Genomic DNA, 19,486 nt, shown 5'->3' with positions numbered 1-19,486 from the left:
ATTCTTACATTCTCCATAGGGAGCACAAGGAAGGGTCTGTACAGCTGCTTCTGCCCCCTCACACCCACATATGGCTCAGCTGGTCTCTGAAAGCACCTTGTGCTTTATCCAGCTGTGTGTATTGCACCAAGGCCAGTCACAACAGCTTTTATTTGCTTACAAAGCACTGAATTCAAAACAAACTCAGCTGTTGCTTTGGTATTGCTAGGCGGTTTAGGCATAGCATTGAGACATTTGATGCTTGCTATTGGATATTCAAAAGAAAACAAAGTTTGAATAAAACCATTCCTCTTTAGATCTTTTTCTATATGCTAATAGTGGAATGATGGGTAAAAACCTATTATCTAAAAAAAGTCATAAAAGCATGGTTATTTCCCAAGAAGACAAGCTAAACAGAAAACGGAGGAATGTGATACTTGTAATATTTTGCTTAAAAGACCCAAGAGCTTGTTTCAGGTAGCATGGTAACTCAGCAACAACAATTTTCTCCAGAGATGAAAATGCTTTGATAAATATCTTTAATTTTCTTTGCCTCAAACTCATACTTGTCATTGTTGCATTGATGTAGTATTCCCACATTCCAGAACATACAGAAGGCAATAAGTAAGGCCACTTTTATTACAAGAAAAAAAAAAACAAAACTGTAAAAGAAAAAAAGAAAACAGAATAGTGCAACATATATATGTAAATTTTCACCATTCATAGTAACAGAGTCACACTTGACTCTTTAGGATTATCGTCCTTTTTTGATCCAAAGGCTTCATTGCATCTCTGGAAGAAGGCAGATTTTCTCAGCTGCCACATTCCTGCCTTAAGGAAAAAAGCTACACTCCTTGCTCTGCACAGCATCACACAGTGGAAAGCGAGGAGCAAATCACTCAACTGCTCTGGCACACACTGTCATGGGACATAATGGACTCCTAAAATGGTGATATGAACCAGCACACCAGAAAGTGGTGTTACCACATCTCTGCTACCACAGACTGACACAAAGAACTCAGAAAATTGAGAGACAGGGCCAGGACAGAAGTCCTGGCAGGACCCCGTCAGTACCACAAAGGTGCCCTTGATCCTTTCCTTCATTTGGAAATGCATCAGCAAACACCAGTTTGATCCCATATGACCAGGTGTCACCTACTGGAGCAGATGCCACAGTGGCACCCAGGCACAGCCCCTGCAGCCCTGAGAAGGGAAGGCAAAGGGGAAACCTCACTGCTCAGAGGTTAAAAGGAAGCTCTGATCAGAGGATAAAAGGAAGATGGAGCCTGTCTCTTCACAGAGGTGAATGCTGATAGGACAAGAGAAAACAAACATCTGGAACATCCAGTTTGGAAATTCCAGTTTGACATTATGAAAAAAAAAAAAAAAAAGGAGTATGATCAAATGCTGGAACAAGGCTTAAAGAAGCTGCAAGAGGTCAATCAACCCTTGGAGGTGTTCAGAACTTGATCATACACCCCTAAATAGCCTGATCTTAAAAGAATGGCTTTGAGCCATTCTTTGAGGGGGTGGGACTAGGCTGCCAGGGGTTCTTTCCAACCTAAATTATTTTATAATGCTGTGGCTATTTGATTCCTCACAAACAGTTCAGAATCACCCCAGATCTATTTGTGTGTGTGCACATATTTAACATACACCCTAAACAGGCTAAGCAGAAACTTAAGAGCTGGCAAGAGGAGCTGGTGCACAGGGCTGGACAGTTCTCTTCAGAGCTGTGCATCACTTATCACAGAGGGAGAAAACAGAAAGGGATTTCTGCCTTCAAGGAGAAAACATAAGGAGCTGAAACACAGTCAGTAGGAGAGACGTTTGAAACACAGAGATATGTTTCCCTGAGCTACATCATCCTGATGAGAAATTCTACCACAAAGGAGATCAAGAGCTCTGTGACCCTCTGCAGCTCAGGACAATACCCATATGATTAGAAAAAACAAAATAACCTCTTCATTATAATCTAAGCTCACCTAGATTGGTTTGGGGGTTTGAGATGGTTTGGTTTTTTTTTTTTTCCTGTGCAAGACAAAACCCTTCAACTTTAAAAGTTTCAGTCAAAGAGAATCACCATGCTTTGGTCAGGTTAGATAATATATGCATTTTCAAACTCTGAAGATTCATTGTTCAGAAAGACAGTGGAAACTTTTGTCCACCTCTTCTAAACTAGGCTGAAACAGTCTATCAGAACATACATTTAAGAAATGAACTAGGGGATGTACAGGATTTTTGTGCCCATTAAAGTTCTGTACAATCCTTCTGAAGAAGCACAAAGGGACTATGAAGTTGTTAAATGAATCATCTTCTGACATGGCCATGTGCAGCTTAGACATAAAGTGAGTTCTTCTAAATGAGAACTAGAAATATAACAAAAATTTAAACAATAATATTTTATAATTCTCCTCTTTGCAGTTTAAAAAAAGTAAAAAGCTTCAATTATTTTATGGGTGTCACTGAGTGAAGAACTATCTATTCTGAAATGGCTGGAAAAAGAGATACAGAGGGTGTAAATCAGAGTGGCCTTATGGGAATCATCTACTACTTGATGTTAGAAAGAAAGTAGCAAGTTTCAAAGTGTTTATCCAAGGAAAAATTACTTTTTTTTTAGCCAAAATTAAATTTCCAAGAGAGATATTTTATTTGAAGGACACAGTTTTTTTCCCCTAAGCATTCCACCACCTGATATTTTATCAGTAAGTACAGAGACAAAAAATTAGAGAAAAGAAGAAGTTCTTAAAAGGAGTGGTTAACAAAATTATACTGCAAGAAGGTAGACTTTAATCAGATTTTCCCCTAGTTTTCTGAGTGATTTGTTTTTTTCTCCTGATTTCCTAGTTGTCACATATATAGAAATGGGAGCTCTGGTAGGCAGTGACAATGAAGATGAAGCCATGCTGCCTTTCAGACATGGTTTAAAGTTCAGCAAATCTAAAAATCTTCCAAATATTCAGAAATCTTTTTAGTAATGATGGCTGAATAAGGATAAAGAACAACATAGACAGTAACAGGGAGCATAGTGAGTTTTGGAAGCCATTTCATTTATGCATAAGAGTCCTTATTAGTGTAAAAGTTGCCCTACTACTTGCACTGCTTCAAGCAGGAACATACTAAGAGATGTAAGTTGAAGGAAAAGTGACCTAATGACATCAACTTAAAACTATCTTACTCCCTGAGTTATTTTAAACTTTTTTTTATCAGTTAAAGTGTACTTTCTAATAAAAACTCAGATTTCCTCCTGCGTCTGGCAGATACCAACCTCCTGACACTTTCCCTTGCAGTCTGACAACAGTGCTGGGAAGAAAAAAGTGCACATGTTAACACAAAGTCTGCCCCTTATAAGACTCACTTCCTTCTCCCTGAGATTTGGTTCAAGAATGCAATTTTTAAGACTTAAATTGGGGGCATTTTCACAACCAGAAGTTACAAAAAGAGAAGAAAACAATTGGGAATGGCTCATATTGAAACTTGGTGTAAGTAGTTGTGCACACAAGAGTCTGGATGTAGCAAAGATGCAAAATGCATTTTATTTAGATATAAGCAATAATATATTTGTTGAACAAGTAAGAAAAACAAGCAAATTATTGCAGCAAAGCTAAAAGGTGTTGAGCCCTTATACACCTAGATGAAATTTGCTTGTGAAAGCACATATTTACAAGATCACAGGGGCACGCTTTGCTCTGTGAAGCAGAAAATACAGCAGGAGAATTCAACCAAGATCTTCACTGCTGTCACTTTCTCATTCCCTCCACCCAACTGTCTGACAGCCACACGCAGTGAAAGCTAAACTGGTAGATTATACAAATTAATTCAGCATTTACAGCTTTTTTCAGAGCAAATTCTTCCTCACTTGGAATTGCCTCCAGCTTCTTGCATCACTGTATAATTTGTTATAATTTGTCTCAGCTCCCCAGAAATGCCCTCTAGTTTGATAAATAAGCCATAAAACTGCAACTGGGGCTGGACTGGGAGTCCTTATAAAATGTTTTTCAACTCTATCCTGTTCACTGATGCTTTGTTTACAGCAAAAGCCCGGTGCATCTTTATTTACATCAGTTTAACCTCATGTCTAATGTGCAATGTAAACCTGTGTTGCTCTCCATGTAGGACAACTTGGAATAGAAACTAACATCTTTCTAAGGAAGATTTAAAACACTGAAATTATCTGAAAGGATCTGCTATGAATCCAGTCTGCAGGCTTTTTTGTACATATACAATCTCAGTGCATTTGCTTCTAATTGCTTCCTAAATTCACAGACTGTTTCATAAATGTTTTTTTTAACATAATGCTTTGGAAGGAGTGAAGGAAATTCCTGTGCCATTTTTAAAAAGACCAGGCCAGAATAATTTTAACTTTAGTCATTGACCAAGGTGAATTTTGAAATAGACTTTCTTTATCAATGCCAAAATAAACCAGTCTAAAAAACAGATTAGGAAAGAAGGAGCTATACAGCAACATAATTTGCTCTCCCCACATTGAAAGTGTTTGGGGTTTTTTACATAACTGCTGTGTAAAGACTTCATTCTTGCAAGCTTCCCTCTGTGAATCTGCAAGTGCAAGACTTCTTGTAAGAAGTAACCTATGAATTTTTGTGAAGCTATGAAAATATTTTGGTAGCTAGGCATGTTGAAGAGTAGATAGATCCAGAAAAGGTTTCCTGAGTAGCTTATGATTAGAGTTCAACTCCTGCTCTCCACAGGCAATACTTCAAGGGAAGAACTCCTTAAACAAGAACAATAATGCTTTAGTCAGTGATAAAAAAGGAAAAAAAGCATTGATTAATTTTTCACTTTCTGGGTAAAACATGCAAATTTCATTAAATCTTGATTTCACTATAATAAATCAGATTTAGTATTGCTTTATTTGAGTCTGGGACAAGTTGGGCTCAGTATGAAACCGAGCAACGAAAACAAGAGCAGATGAGGAGGTCAGGGGAGCACACTACGCCCTCAGATCGCGCAAGAGTCTCAGGAGTTTGTCACCCCATGTTCCAAGGACAAGTACAGGACTGGTAACTGCAAATGCCAGAACTAAACCAGCAAGTCTCTCTCCACAAGCATCCCACATTATCATTGGAACAAGTCAGAGAATATGCCTTATGATCCTGGAAGTAGGGGAACCACTGGAAAGAGGAGACCAGTGGTTAACCACAGCAGAACTCACAGCAATGCTGTCCTCTTAACTGAGACAAGATTTCCTGGTTACAAAGGCTAATGTAACAAAAACAGTGCAGAAATGTGCTTAATGCCACTTACTGGAAGTACTATTCTGCTTTATTTTGACTTGCCAGACTGAAAAACAAGACAAGACTTGATTTTCCTTTTAAAGCCTTTGAGCAGTGTGATCACTTGTATGGTCATCTTCAGGAGTGTTAGTTACCCATGAGTATCAGTAAGTACCATTTTACAGGCACCAAAACAAAGGAGTGTGTGCATAGATGCTGGAAAATCTGCTCAGAAATATTACAGGTTTTTAACCTTCCAAGATTTACAAAATTACCTTGAAAATCCTTCAACACAGCTTGTAAAAATAACAGGCTAGGAAAAAAGCATAGTATTTTATAATGTGTGAACATTTCCTATTTGAGGCCCAAGTGAACTTTGCCCACTTGAATGTCAAAGCAATATATCCATAACTTAAAATTAGCCATGGAGACATAGTAATAATGTACACAATTACTGTAGCATACTTAGCTATTTGGAAACTGTAATGGAATCAGGGGTTTGCCAGGTGTAAGGTATTGCAAGATATTAAGCTAAGGAATTTAACAAGTTATAATCTTTGCAGTATACAGAAATAAAAAGCAATATAATACAGATCAGAGAGGTCATATAATATGTCCCTTTATTAATATGGCCTCAATTTGTTACTTTATTTTTCTGTACAAAGAATTTAAATACCACAAGTATTTAACTGAAGCTATTCTCCTCTTTTAACTTAACCCCTTCCCACACAAAAACATGTTTATTAACTGCAGTAGCTGCTTATGAAGAGCTGGGAGTCTCACAAAAATGGATGTGAACACAACGGAAGCCCCAACTGGCAATCTAAAAATGCAGGATATAATATTTTATTAGTGCCCTTTATGTCCAGTGTTGTTTTGCTTTGGCTTTCTTTCATTCCAGGCAATGAAGAGATACAATGAGGACAAGCCCTTAAAAAACAGATACGTTTATAATTTCTTGAATACCTTTTTAAAAAATAAATCCTCTCCACCCTTGTTTACCATGTCTCATCAGCTGTGAGATTGATACAAATATAAAGTGGCAATTTTAGCCACAAATGCCAGTGCATAGTTTTAAGTTTTCATGCCTGTTAGAGTGTGGCTTGTTGAATTTAACTCTCCTTATGGCTCTTATAAAAAGTCTGGGCCTTTAATAGCTTTGAATCCAATTTATCTTTCAACTGTAAACACTGATCCAAACCAGAAGGATCAACAACGATGGTAAGGACATGGTAGAGTTGTTGCATCTGGAATTGCATGGAATTATCCAGAAGCACTTTTAGATACAGTTTATGATTTTGTAGCCAATTTCAAGGCAAGTTCTACTGTAGAAATTGAATCAGAAACCCTGAGCCTTTAGCTATTACTTTTGTATAACAGGATTATGCCTTACCCTTCATGCTTTTTTCAGCTGCAAAGACTGAGTTTGTCTACCTAGAGAATTTTCTATCTAGTAAACTAAGAAATTTCTGAGATGCCACACTACTTTGCCACATAGGTGGGTACAATGCATGGTTTCTCTGGATTCTTTACAGTAAGTCTCCATAAGTAGCGTTTCCTAATTTATTCAATATCACTGAAACTTAGACAAATTAACAGGAATCAAGCTGTACAAAGAATTGAGAGGAACTACACTATAAAATGTGGCTTCATTAGAAGACATTGCAAGCAAGGTGAAACTATCTGCACTCAATTAATGTGATCAGTGAGAGATCTGCCATTACCTAGCCCAGTGTGTAGCAGCCCACACAAAAAAGCTGAGGTGGTCTATCAGTGGAAAATCTAGGGCAAAGATGACTTTCTGCATCCTAAAATGTTCCAATTCTCTGGAAAAGGGGATATCTGCTTCTCTAGTTATTCTTTTTGAATCATAAAAGTGGATGACAAGCTCAAAAAGTACATTAGAAGATGAGTTATAATGCTATATTAGGAAGCAATATCTTGTATTACTTTTGTGATGGTTCCAGTAGCTTTTTAGAAGGAGGCCACATCATTAAACATGTGATGAACCTGCCCAGTTGGAACTGCCCTGTTCTAACTAACAGAGGAAGACACTGACCATATTCATCCATAACAACCAGGCTGGGTTGTAGGTCATGGATGGTCCTATTATCTTGATGATAATATATTGCTTATGTTTTATAAAATGAATGCTTTTATTCCAGCTGCAGGCATTATCATTAATGGAAATGAACAGTTGAATATGCAGAGTTCTTTTTCACAGATTTGTTGGGTTTCTTCTATTAGATGAACTGACCTCTGGTTGCCAGCACTACTATATAATTTGCCTCACCAGTATTTTCACAAACCCACTATTGAAAGATAAGTACATGCATTGAAAATGTAATAATCTCCAGAAAAAACATACATTGGCCTATCTGTCCTAGTCCAAATGGAGATAGCTTCTGTAAAAAATTGGTCAAGAGACAGTGGGGGTGTGTGTGGGTGAGTGTGTGATGTTAAGCAATTTATTGCTAGGTGGCTTTTCTTTTTGGTGATAACAAGAGAAGATGAATAATTTACTTTGTAACTAACCCTCAGCAAGAACAGGAGACATAGGTACAAGTTTATCCTGACACATTGCTCATTCCTGCGTCATTGCCATGACTTGCAAAATATGCTTTATAACATTCAGAGATACTTAATAAAATGAACTGGAGAAATGAAGCAGAAAACAAAACATCCAAATCAAAATATAAAGGGAATTCAGTTATTAATCATTAGCTATTCCTAATGCTAATCATTAGCTATTCCATTTTATGCTGCTCATTGAAGACAAACAAAGTGTCCAGATCTATACATATATATATGTTCAACACACAAATGTTTGAATTTAATAGTGACTGTGGCTCAGTGCTTCTGTGTACTACTCTTGCTTGAATTTGGAGAAAGTGAAGATGGAAGAGACACAAAGATATCTATAGCAACCCAAAATTGTTCCTAGTAGTAAAATATATTCTTAACTGCACCGACTGCCATGGAGTTAAATTATTTGTATGATGACAATTCCATAAACTCCTGGACACATAAGACAGACATATCAATATTTTTCAACTAATATTAAACACAACTATAAAATATCTTTCCATAAATATCTCATTAGCAAAATAAAAATATAATATAATATAAAAATATAATTAGCAAAAAAGTTTTGTTTTCAATTAACTAATTTAAAAACCTAATGCAGATTAAAATTATTACATAAAAGACTTGCAAATGAGCAAATATACTTCAAATTTTCTTCTATTTACAAAGGTTTAGTATTCTAAGGAACACGCTAATGGTCTATCTAGCTGAAATAATACAGTAATAACATTTACTGTTCAAATGATACGATCAACACGCTTCAGTTACTTTCTTAATATGGCTAACGGTAATCACGGAAGTAACTTTTTTCTAGCTCTTTCTTAACCACTCCATTGTATGTCTTTTTCCATATAAGGTGAATATTTGTTTACTTTAGATAGTATGATTAAAAATGTAAAACTGTTCAGAAATTTATTATAGGAACTTCAGAGAAATAGAAATTTAAAGCGCATTTGTACATCTTCACTATTGCAAGTAATGCTACGCCGCTCACCTCTCTGAAAATCTGCAGTGTGGAGAAAGTATAGCCAAACCAAAAGACTCCTTCATTCTACTATGCATGCCAGCTGGAGAGACTAAGTTTCAGAACCAGGATAATATAAGAACAAACACTAGATGACCCCGAGAAGTGGAATAATGGAAAATGAGGAAACTCAAAGAACAGAGTTGTGAGTTCAAGACTTAGGACATTTAATCCAAAATAATCTATTATAAATTCTGAGGTAAGAGCTAGGAAGCATTTTAAGGAAAGAATAAGAATGGACGGTCCAGGTATGCTAAAAGTGACCAGTGTTAAAGCACAAAAACAATATAGAAGTTTATAGAGGTTTATACAGAGGAGGAGAGAAGTACTTAAGTTGCTGGGTAATAAGGCAATATATCTTAAAAATGCTAAAGAAACAGTATTTACATTGCCTGAAACATTTCTCTTTAGGAATAAGAAACTGATCATTTCTTATAAGATTCTCAAGAACCTGTACCAGCTGTAAACAGTCTTGAGGAAGCTTTTCTGTAGTTCAGTGAGTTCATATCCACATCAAAACCACAGGGTCCACTTACATCTTTCATATTCCAGAAAATAAACGTGCTTGAATACCAACAAATTGGTCAGCTATAGGTGATTTCAAAGAATTTTTTCAAATGCCTCTCAAGTGCACAAGGCTAAGAGTTAGTATAAAAAATGTTCAGAATATCATTGCTGATTACCTAAAACAAATATGGAGAGAACCTTAAACTTCCCTGGGAAGTCTATAGCAGCTGAATGCTTTTGCCATTGCTAAATTTTGTCCACTGTGAAGTCCAAAACCCCAGACTGCCATAGTAGGTTTCATTTATCTAACTAAACTGCTTTGTTTTACCCAACTTTCAGTTAAGTGTAACTACCACTACTACATCTAACTCAAGATGTCACAGTATTCAAAACTACTTACTAAAGCTAAACTTCAAGCTTTGTATTTGACACCTTCCACAATGACATACAATTTGTGATTCACAATGGTTTAGACACTTTTCACTGAAAGAGGAGGGCAAGGTGTTTTGTTCTCTACTCCTTTTCTTAATCCTTTAAAAGCTCAGTCTTTCAATACCCCAAACCCTGCTCTTCTCTTCAGCTCATGCTGCAAACTTTAGAAGGACTTCAGGCTATGAGCCACAGATACTCTGACCTTTCCTCCACACCTGCTGGGTCTGGGGTACTATCCCTAGCTGTTCCTCACTAGCTTTTCTTGAGAGGATTTTTTTAGGTCTGCCCTGATAATTTAGAAGTTGCTCATGCCTTTTCTCTCATGCCTTTTCTCTCATGCCTTTTCCCAAACAGTTCTAAGTGAATAGTTGTAACTCGGGAGCTTGTTAGTCTGGTTTTCACAGGCTAACTTCTTCTGCTAATGTAATAAGGGTCAGCAAGATTAATTAACATGTAAGACAACTTGCTAAAACCATTTTATAGCCTTGCTTCTAGTTTTTTTTCTTTTATTCTTGTATAGCCATTGATCAAGAACTAAATTCTGTTGGAAAATCAATAGCTGGAACAGTTTCTACATTTTCAAATGCAAAGGTGCAATTAATAACTTAATAATTAGACATGTAGGATATGCATGATTGCACATGATTGCTGAAAGGCTTAAAGAAAAGAAGAGCATGAATACTGAATCGAGTAAGAACAAGCTTTGACATCAGCTTCAGGAATAACAAGGTATTCACAAAGCAAAGAAAAGAAACCATGTAATTTCTTTTGCTAATCCATAACTCCCTTTTGTCATGAACCAACCACTCCTCCATCAGAGACTCTGGCACAAGCAATTAAATACGCATTCAGTTTTGTACAATGGACTGACCCAGCTTTTACATCACAGATACAAATGCATCTCATTCCTGTTGTAGTTTAACAACTTCATGACCTCTAAAGGTGAAAAAAGAAAGCCATTTCTTTCCTTCCAAGCATGTTGTTCTGTTTCTATTTAGGAGTCTTTGTATGCTTCCCCCAGCCCATCTCTCACCCATGTTTACTGCTTTCTCTCAGCCCTCCCTTTGCACGTTTCCCCACCCTCCCTGCAGGATGTATTTCTAGAAGCTGGGTTCTCTCCTACACAGGTCATCTCTCCTCATGCTGTGAAACAGCAAGCCAACCATACAGACACAAATGAGGGCACATTGAAAGAAAAAAAAATAGCCATTTGCTATTAAAAACCCCCAAAACACCTCCACCACAAGCGAACTGATTCTGATGCCATTAATTTAATGACCTATGCATTCACAGATGCACATAAACCAACACTAAAAGGCAGTGCTATTAGAGAAAAGAAGTCTTCCTAATTTAAAGTATGTTGATGCATATTTGCAAGATTTTAATCTGATTAAAAATCTTTCACCATAATAGTGCTCACACAATGATTTTTAAATATTTGAGAATAAGACAAACTCCAGAACATTGTAGACAAAAACATATAAATGTCATCTTAAAAATATTCTCCTCATTAAACACAAGATTTTCAGTCTGACCCTTTTTAAAAAGCGTGACTATTTTTGGTCTATAAAAGAAAAATACATGTTGTATAGTATTTCTTTAGACAATAGCTAAGTATTTGTGGACAATACAGATAAGCAGAGTTTAAGGGGTTTCCATCTGCTCTTCTCCTTGTTAAAGATAAAGAAAAGAGCATCAAAGTGTACCAAAGGTACAAACAGTTTGAATTCTTGTACTCCCTTTTTCACTGGAGAGATAAGTCAGGAAATGCTTTCCTAACGCAAATCATTTCATACATGGAAAGTTTAAGCTATTTCTTTCTAATTCAGCATCTCCTTTGGAAAGGCACATTCACCTCTATCTTTGCTCACAGGTCACTCAAACTTTGGGAACACAGACGTCCTGCCATGTAACCTTGCTGTGCATGTGCTGCACATACATTCACACAGATTAATTTCCTTCTCTCTTCACTGTTTTTTGACAACTTTACAAATCTGACCACTTTTTAAACTACCGTTTCCCCACTCCATATGAACTACAAGGGACAAATCTTTCTTTCTTGAGAGGAATTTTCATTTTAACATCAGATTTTGAATTCTTACCATGGTCTCTAACTTCAGACATGCCAAGTTCACTGGTCCCATTCTCTCTTGGGTCATCCTGTCCTGAGGACACATAGTTGCCTATTGTGGCAGGCTGAGAATGAATGAGGTGTTTTGAAGTCTGCTCATCAGATTCCTTAGTCAAATGATAAAACAGCATAGAGAAACAGGAACAAAGCTTTCAGCAGGATCACAACACAATGGTTACCCTGATCTATAACAATTCCTGGGAGTTGTATTAGGCAAATAGTAAAATAAAATCCTAACATTTTGGTAAATGATCAGTAGTGACTCAGCCATAAGAAGAAGCAGGTTTAATATATTTTTTTTTTTCTCTAGACACAATGGAAAATGGAAACCAGAGGACATGGAAAAGAAAAGATAGAATACAAAGCACACAAAAAAAATTTCCTGTGATGAATTCACCAACTATTTCCAAACTGACCCTTTTCTTTCTACAACAGGATGTGGTGCTAGAATTGAACTGGCTCATTTCTGCTGCAGATAGCTTAAAAGCAAAGGACAACTTATTCTGGGAGTTATTCCAAGGCTTCATTCTTACTAGAAAGCCAGTTGAAGAGTTAATATGCTTAACCAAATGAAAGGAACCCTCAGCCACACCAAATTAAAATGTTTAAAGGATTACCATTCTAAACATCTTGAAAATAAATGTATTTTGAACTCCGGTGTCATATAGTCAGTAAAAACATTTCAGAGAGCAGATTTAGATTTAAGGGCAAATTAAGAAAAGGTAACTTAAAAAAACAAAACTGTGCAAAGAATAAAGAGCTTGTTGAATCATATGTGAATAACTGAATGCACTTTGCCTCATCCTAGATCAACAGGTTCTGCTCAGCAGTTCAGATTTTGATGCACTTCCCAGTTATTAGTCTCAGAACAGGCCTGTGCCTCTAGTGCTGAAGAAACTATGTGGGAAACAGAAAAGTGCTATACACTGGGTGCACATATAAATGAGACATCCAAAACAATAGCCCAGACTTACATGTAGGACATTGACATTCAGCTGCTGAAAATTATGGGACCTGAATTCTTGCATTCTTTTGATATTTTCTTGATATTTTTCTTCTGCCAGCTGCCTGTAAATACAGAACGCTTGTATTTAGAACGTGATATCAGGGCATGCATAAAGGGATCTTCTAAAAGCAGACATGGAAAAACAAATTCCATACTGAGATTTTCATGTTGCCAAATATTCATGGCATCTATTCAGGTTTTAAGGAACGCAAAAAGAGATTTCAGACCTTATTTCTAAACCCTATTATATTTTACTTTCACAGCTTGCGTAACATAATTAAGAAATAGTAAATTATTAGTATCAGTCTTTTCTAGTTCTTCCAAGGTCTTAAATACTTTGGGCTTTATTCCACCACGTAGTGCAGGGACCTTTCAGCTGTAGACAGGCATGCAACATTTGTGTGCTATGAACTCTTCCTCTGGGGGACAGTTGGCAACTGTGGGTTTCTGTGTGGAACCACTTAAGACAGATGCTACATTAAGCAGTCTTCCCAGCTTCCATTAATATATTCCCTTCCCACCCATCTCTAGATTTGCACTGCTGGAAGCAGATCTCCAGTTGGAGAAGGTACAGTTTTTGCATTGTTTCCAACATTTTCAGACAGAGTCAGCTGACAATGATCTAGAGCTCAATGTTGATCCATTTTAAAGATTCATGACTGAGAACAAGGTCTGAATATTAATGTTGCCTTCATATTACAAAACAAATATCTTCCACTTTGGTTTTCGGGGAAAGAAAAAATGTGAAAATCTCATCAGAAAACATCAAAATGCGAGAAAGCAATGAAAATGGAAAAAAAATCAAAGCAATCTTGCAATTAGTATTATTTCCTGATCTCCATTCATTTTTAAAAAGTGAAAGAGACAGACTTCCTGTTTACAAATTTCATATTAATACACGAATTGGTGTACCATATTACCAAAAGCACCATGCAGAAAAGGTGTTAAATTTAATACTTTTTATACAGTGGTTTCAGTTCAAGCAAAGGTTTTTTTTTTAAATGAGAATCAATTTATGTATGCCAGTCAGACACAGGGACTCTTCAGACATGTTTTCCAAAAGGACATGAAGGTCTTAGTTCTTTGCTCCAAATGTGTCATTAAAACAGTATATTCTGGTTTTTATTAAAAAACCCCAAACAAAGCCTTTCGGTTGTTTCTCATATTGTATCAGAAATTGTACCTAGTCTCTTCCAAAACATTTTATTATGCCTCACTTAATGAAAAAACCCATCAATCAAAGACATTACAACACATCCATTATACCCATTTGATCCTTTGACAAGACTATCTATCCTCTGAGTATTAACTGCTGTTGGAAAACCTCTGAGGCCAAAACAAATTGACAAAAACTGGATTGTAACTAAATGTCTGACTCCTCAGACCATGCAATTCTTAACATCAACAGTCATTAAAAAATAGTCTCCTATTGTAACACATTTGAAAACCTCTCACACTTATTTAACCAGAACCATGGTACTTACTCAAAGCACCAGTTTTGCGCTAATGTTCTAATTTTTTTTCCCTACACAAAAAATCAGTGTGATTTATTGTCACCCAAAATCCTCATTGACTTTGAGTAGCTGAAGACCCATACTATTTTTATTTCTACCTTGACAATTCTACTTTCCCATCAGACTGTTGAGTTGGGAAAATTGCATGGTTTGGGCACAACTTACTTCAACTTCTTTGCTTTCTCATCTGCAGCGTTTAACTTCCTCAGCCGCATTCGTTCCCGTGGCGTCATTTTCTGAACTTCAGAAAGTTCCTGCAGAGTTTGCAAATGGACTTTCTTCTGCCTGAAATTGAATGCAAGCAAACCTATCTTCACATAAAAATGTAAATATTCCGTATTTTGACTGGATATTGAAACACAGTAACATTTCAAATGGAATAATTACAAAGTCTCTGGAACTATAGCAGACTAAATAGACTTCAGTTTGGAAAGTAAATGCCTCTTTAAATTGAAATATTTAAACTTGGATTTGTGAAGAAGGTGATTCATTTCAGGTGAAGATGGAAAAAGGCAGATTCATCTCCTTAAAAGAATAAATATTGAAGCACAGTGAAATATTTACCCTGCTGGACTTCATTATTGGGCATATTCCAAGTACAAAGGTAGTCATAAAATGAGAGCTTGTATATTTTACATTGATTGCTACAAGCTGTCTGGAATAAATGAGAATATTTATGTGTCTTTAATGACAGATACAATTATAATGTTATTCTCTTGAATTTCTGGTCCTAATCAATAATAAGAGTTCACAGGTGAAATGGTCTCCATTGACCATATCTGAAAGCTGACCATGAATTACTGACTTATGTATTTCAGCTGTATTTATCAACCTAGGAGAGCAAAATAAGTCCTTCATCAGAAAAAGAATAGTAATCTCAGAATTTTATCTCATATCCTACAGCAATTAAAACAAAAATTAAACCCTAATTTGAAATGCCTTGGCAGTCTCCTTTCCCTTACACAATATTTATCTATTACACCATGTATGTATAATACCAAGTATCCATTTCAAATTACTGTTTATGCTCTTACGAGATAAATTCACTTCTGATAATCTAAGAGGCCAGGTTTGTAACCATACAAATTGTAACACTCCTTCTGGAGTATCATTTGGAAATCAGGATTTTAATAAATGAGCAGAGAAAACTCATTATGTTTTTCAAATAGTGCAAAGATATGAATATTATTGTGAGATATGAAAGATTAAGGACAAAGACAAGGAGAGTTCAATTATTCATAAGAATGGAACTAACTCTTCAAGTATGAATAATGTAGACATATTTCTTGTCTCCTGTAAAAAACTCTAATTTAAATTAAAATAATCTCATGGGGAAAAAAAGCAATTTTTCATTCAAGTTGAGACTGAACTTGTACAGCCTTATACTTACTTGAATATTTAAAATTTATTACTTGAATGGGAATAGATTAAAATAAGCCATCAGAGGCCTTCACTTGAAGAAACTAGACTCAACCTTTTGCTTTGCATGGCAAAAAGAATTCCTGGTGAGAAAAGAGTAAACATAAAGTACTAATGGTTGAGGAGAACACCATAGCAAGCAACTGTTTGTACACTCACTGGGGCTAGAGTATTGCTGCAAAACAGCAGATGTGGGGAATTCACCATGTTTAATTTTTTTCTCCTCCCCTTTTCTGCTCTCTGTCATTTTTCAGGTATTTGTAGTTAATTTTGCTTACCTCTTTAGATCTGGGAATGCAGGAATTATTTGGCATTTTGCTTACCAGTGACAATACAGGCAGCCAATGTTCTCATAAGTACAATGAGAGTCATTATAAAATTATGACTTCTTGCATATTCCAAACACTTGGACAAAAATAATCACACTGTAGCACAAGTGAGGATAAGCTGCAGTAAAGCTACTCCTAGGATTTTTTTCTTGAATTGATGCCCTGAATTTTGAAACCTCAAGATAAATTGATATTCATTGCTTCATGATTTATAGGAACTCTGGACCTCTACACAGAAGCAGATTTTTCTGTTGAAGTCCAGGACATCCCTCTGGCTGCCTTGGCTGTCTCGAGACCCTGGCATGAAGTCAGAAAGACCTGTGGCTTTGATTTTAGCCCATGGAAAAAACTGCCAACTTTGTATGAGGAATTACAAGACACAAGGGTTTGGGTAGTGTGATAGTTAAATTAACACAGGGTGAAAAAGTAGAATTTTGGGGTTTTTAGAATGGGGCTCAGGGAGACAAGATGGAGGGATTTGGGCGTGTCCTGACCTTCTCCTTCTTCTTGCCCTCCATGTCTTGCTGTGATGGTGACACTTTTCTATTGGTTTAAGGTAGAGACACACTGTCTGACGTAAGTGATAGATATTGGCACATTATTGTAAACATAGTACACGTAGTGTTTGGTAGCAAATGTAAACGCTGCCCGAGAGGGCAGACAGAATGCCATGGCTGACCTGCTAGACAGAGCTCAGCAGGTCAGAGAAAGAATGTTATAGATAAGGAAAAATAAACAACCCTGAGAAGCCGATCCTACCTATTCAGACTCTTTCTGTGACTGCATGGGCTGGTAGAACAAGGACTTTTACAATCTTGGGGTCACCTCGACACCATGGACCCTGAGAATTTTTTATTTCCCTCTAACAACAGTATAAGAGCATGGTGTTTGTAGTTAGAACTACTTGCTCTTCCTCTTAGAGACTACAAACTTGATTTTGAAAAAATATACTTATAGATTCTAGGATATACATAAATGTCTTTCCCACATGCTATCTCTGTCAAAAAATATGTCCATTTGGAAGGTGATGAGACTCAATACATTCATGCTAATGACAATGGATCAGGTATAGAATACAGTATATATTTTACAAAAAATACAAAGTGGTATTATCAGTCTCCTCTAGAAGCATGAGGATATTTGAAGTCTGGATATATTTCTGCAAGTAACAGTACTGCTTTCCAAAGCAGATACAATGGTTTTGGTGTATACAGATAATCTGAAATCTTGTGCCCGCAAGATAAAAGCAAGAATTAAAAGTTTCTTTATGATTTTCATAATCTGTGTGTCAACAAGCATTAAATAATGAATATAATTCAGATAGAGTTGACATAATATCTGGGAAACATTTCAGTGCCCCAAAACTATTTATAGGAATTTATAGGAGATCTCTACGGAGCATCTCTGTAGTTAACTATATTTAATTTGAAAAGGAAGGAATCCTCTCACAATTAATCAAGTTAACTTGAATATATATATTTATTGCTTCATTTTGCATCAAGGCTTGCAAAGTTCAATAAACTATTTATACAAAAAATACCTATTCATATCAAAATGAAAAACTTTGGCCTCACAAAAAGACAGAGATTCATCTGTCAACAAGAGACATTAAGAAAAGAAGTGACAAGCTGAAACTCAAAACACAATTTGTAGAGATAAGAGCCTACAGACACAGCAGTTAAACTGTGTGAAATGATGTACAAAAGGTTTTGCTATGCTGAATTAAACCATCTGCACTCTGCTTTCTTCCTACCACTGACAGTAAACTACATTGTGTTTGGAAAAGCTGAAGGTGGTCACCTCTCCTGAAGGGAGGCTTGCAAGCTGCAGAATTGGCAGCAACTGCAAAGTCATCACAGCTGCAAAACTGTGGGTCCTGCCCAAGAGCAGAGGTCACAAAAAACAAAGGTGAAAGTCCCACTGCCTCAAAAGCACTGCCAGTTCTGGAATGTTTTAATCGTTATTGCTGTTACCTAATAATTCAAAATAAATATTAGAGAGCTGTTAAAATCTTGACAATTATTTAAAGGAAACAAGAAACAGGGATATTCATTGCTTCCTCACAGGATCACAAACTTCTGGTTTTGCTCTTGCTAGCTCCCAAGAGAACAAAACCTGTATATAAAACTCAGGGGTGGGAGCAAAGGGGAGGGCGAGTTGCCCTTGAAACTGCAGAGCTAATTTACACAGGCAAAATGAAAATGTCCATGCTGGAATTTGCTTTAAACATTGCACCATTGTAATTTAATGCAATTAATTAATTCAATATATATTCAATGCCTAAGAGAAAGATCATGTGGTATGACATTGCTGATGTAAGAGCCAAGAAACATCACTACTCTTGATTTCTCACTGAAGTTACAAGATAAAGATAACAGTATCCTACAGAGGCTTTACCTTAATATTAGTTTAAGTATGTATGCTTGTAGTCTGGTGTCATTTAGGAAACACAGCTTTTACATTCAATTTTTAGTAGGTACAGAAACAGTAGCACTATAAATGATAATAACCTAACTAAAATGACAGCTTAAATCTCCAAAATTTCAGAACAAATGTCATTATTTACATACCAATTGGTACCAAATTAACATCAACGTATACTGCACAAGCATGTGCAATTTACACAGTCACATAATAAAAATATTTCATCTGCAAATATTTTTTTACTCCTTAAATCTTAATTATGCATCTCCCTCATGGGAGTGGTTGCTTTTTTGTATTTCTGGGGAATAGGTTTGTCTAAGCATAAAGCACTACGACATTGACATAAGTGTTAATGACATTTTTTGGCAACACTGTAATTTCATATACTACTGCCCATAAAACTGTTAAAAATACTTACACAGCTCCAAAAATGGGATCAGTTTCTTTCTGACAGTTAAGTGCCTTGTCTTTCACAGCCATGTTTGTGAACTTGTACTGTATTTTCTGCAGGGAAATAAAACAGAAGGGGTATCAAGACCTGATGTAAAGTTATTCAGAATCTTCAGCTACTACCCAATACAATCCTAATATAAAAACTGACAAAGCAGTTTCCTTCCCCACCTTCTCAGAAAGCCAAAAAATACAGGCACTGAGACCTGGGCAAAAAAAGAGCAAAAAGCATTGGTTTTCATTAAAACTATGACTAACCAGAACAGTTCAGAGATATATGTACACAGGCCCAAGTGATCTACATCTTTTATGCATAAATGTCTAGGTTTTTATTGCTCATAACATATAAGAGGGGATACATTCAGCATATCAAGTGATGAGGGCTTCATTCCCCAGTTATATTTGTACTACAGCTCTGAAAGTCCCCTAGATGAATGCTCCTATCAACAGC

General features: G+C 36.3%; 1 protein-coding gene across 12 annotated transcripts in view; it reads right to left on the bottom strand.

Annotated features, from left to right (window-relative positions):
- Window positions 1-19,486, bottom strand: part of NEK11 (NIMA related kinase 11) — an 82,483-nt gene that overhangs the window by 27,806 nt on the left and 35,191 nt on the right. For 11 of the 12 annotated variants that reach the window (XM_030265076.4, XM_032746760.3, XM_041714499.2 and 8 more), the window contains 4 exons: window positions 19,004-19,089; window positions 14,579-14,698; window positions 12,868-12,961; window positions 11,865-12,000 (listed from right to left, as the gene is read on the bottom strand). In XM_030265076.4, coding sequence (XP_030120936.4) covers window positions 11,865-12,000; window positions 12,868-12,961; window positions 14,579-14,698; window positions 19,004-19,089 — 436 coding nt within the window. The remainder of the gene's footprint in view (window positions 1-11,864; window positions 12,001-12,867; window positions 12,962-14,578; window positions 14,699-19,003; window positions 19,090-19,486) is intronic. The other variant, XM_072925788.1, reaches the window with a different exon arrangement.

Source organism: Taeniopygia guttata, chromosome 2 (assembly GCF_048771995.1).
Source record: "Taeniopygia guttata chromosome 2, bTaeGut7.mat, whole genome shotgun sequence".
Classification (NCBI taxonomy): Eukaryota; Metazoa; Chordata; class Aves; order Passeriformes; family Estrildidae; genus Taeniopygia; species Taeniopygia guttata.
Note: the sequence above shows the minus strand (reverse complement) of the source record. Positions and strands in the feature narration are given on the sequence as shown.